The sequence below is a fragment of the Condylura cristata genome, unplaced genomic scaffold, assembly GCF_000260355.1.
Source record: "Condylura cristata isolate star-nosed mole 26May11 unplaced genomic scaffold, ConCri1.0 scaffold00032, whole genome shotgun sequence".
NCBI classification, from domain to species: domain Eukaryota; kingdom Metazoa; phylum Chordata; class Mammalia; order Eulipotyphla; family Talpidae; genus Condylura; species Condylura cristata.
The window spans coordinates 20,646,640-20,648,348 of record NW_004567133.1 but is presented as its reverse complement, the minus strand read 5'-3'; the positions used below and the strand labels follow the sequence as shown (position 1 = coordinate 20,648,348).

The window sequence follows — 1,709 nt, the reverse complement described above, 5'->3', positions numbered from 1 at the left end:
CGGCCCGGGCCGCCGGCTCCCCCTTCCCGGCGCTGCTGGGGAGCAGCTGGGGGGCTCCTGCGGGAGCCACACACCGTTCTTTGAAGCCACCTCCGGTGCCTGCCTGGTGCTGGCCCCGTGCTGGCCCCGTGCTGGCCCGGGGCGGCCCGGGCCGCCGTCTTTACCTGCATAAACTGCTGCGGGGAGGGCCCCTGAGTTCAAATCGGAGGCTGACATGTCACTGCCGAGGGCGCTTTCTGGTGTCCAGGCGGGGGCCTGTGCCCTAGCGGCCCTATCCTCATGTGAGGGACAAGGCCTCCCTTTGCCCGCAGTCGGGAGCGGGCTGGCGGGAGCAGCTGTGGGGAGAGGGGGGGTGGGGAGAGGTGGGGCTGGGCCTGGCCTCAGGCCGGACAGCCCTTCTCCGTGGGCCCGTGCCCAGGCCGAGCACAGCCTCGCCGCCTCCCTGTCAGCGGTGGCGTCTCGCTGAGCGCCAGGTGACCTGGGCTGACCGCAGTCGCCCTGAGTGGCACCTCCACCGCCCGCACCCAGCTGGGCCTGGGATGGCAGGGTCTGGGCAGCGAGGGGCGAGGCGGTGCGCGCCCGGGGGCCCGGAGCCCTGGGCACCCTGCCTTGTCTGGGGCCCAGCCGCAGGGCTGTCCCCCCGGCGGGACTGGCTGAGCCGCCGCTCCCGCGGCCGGCGGTCCCTCCCTCTGGCCTCGGCTCTGTTCTCAGCCAGGCCCTGCGGCCTCTTGGGGGCCCTGGGCCCACCCTGCACCCTGCCTCGGGGCCCGGCCTGGAGGTGCTGCGGCCACACCGGGGGGAGCTGGAGCCACGCTGCCGTCGGTCCCCCAGTGCCCGCAGCAGGCTCCAGGCTGCTGTGGGTGGCCCAGACCTGCGTCCAGGAGGCCCGGGCAGGCCCCGCCAGGGCGGGCCGGTCTGTGGGCGGTGGTGCAGCCGCCCCGGCTGAGGGCCGGGGAGCTGGGTGTCGGTTGTGGACATGCGGTTCTCCGCCTCCTCCCTCGGGCTGGATCCGCCAGACCTTCTCCCCGACAGCGGCGCCTCTGGCCGCCCAGCACCGTAGCCCGGCCCGCTGTCCTGCAGCCTGCGCCACCCCGCTGCCCCCGCTGGCCCCAGCGCCAGACGCCCCTGTCCAGCCTGGGAAGGGCCCTGGCTGTGGGCTCCGGGAGCCCCACCTGCCCCAGCCCGTGCCCCGCTGCTCAGTGCCTTCCTGTGCGGCGGCTGCACCCAGAGCCCAGCTCTGGCCCCCAGGGGTGCCTGGGAAGAGGCCAGGGCCAGTCTCAGCCTGCGCCAGGCCTTCCCGCCGGGTCCCACACCATGCTTGGGGGGCCTCCTGAAGGGGGGTGCTGCAGGGTGCCCACAGGTGTGGGGAAGGCCCCCAGGGGGGCTCCCCGCCCCCCCGGCCTCAGGCCCATCCTGGAGCGGGGTGTAGGGACACGGTGGGTCCTCAGCCAGGCCGCCCCCAGGCTCGGCAGCGCCAACGCAGGTCCGTGGCGCCGGGACTCGGCCCCAGACAGCCCGGGTCAGGGCCCGAGGGCTGCAGGGGTCTGGCGCCTGAGGCCCCTCAGGTGGTGCTGGGGTGCGGCCAGCAGGCTGCTGGCAGGGGGCACCACGCGCGGGCCTGGCTGCCCTCCGGATGGGCGAGCGGCCTCGCCTCCTGGAGGTGGGGCGCACCTTGGTCAGGGAGGCGCGGCCGCCCCCGCCCCCGCCCG

At 75.9% G+C, this 1,709-nt stretch overlaps 1 protein-coding gene across 1 annotated transcript in view; it reads right to left on the bottom strand.

The window, feature by feature from the left end:
• The window catches only part of LOC105854293 (collagen alpha-1(I) chain-like), a 2,684-nt gene extending 985 nt beyond the window's left edge, over positions 1–1,699 (bottom strand). Inside the window, exon 1 of the mRNA XM_012731840.1 lies at positions 165–1,699. Within this exon, the coding sequence (XP_012587294.1) occupies positions 165–978 (814 nt within the window). The 5' untranslated portion in view covers positions 979–1,699. The remainder of the gene's footprint in view (positions 1–164) is intronic.
• Positions 1,700–1,709: the final 10 nt, after the last annotated feature.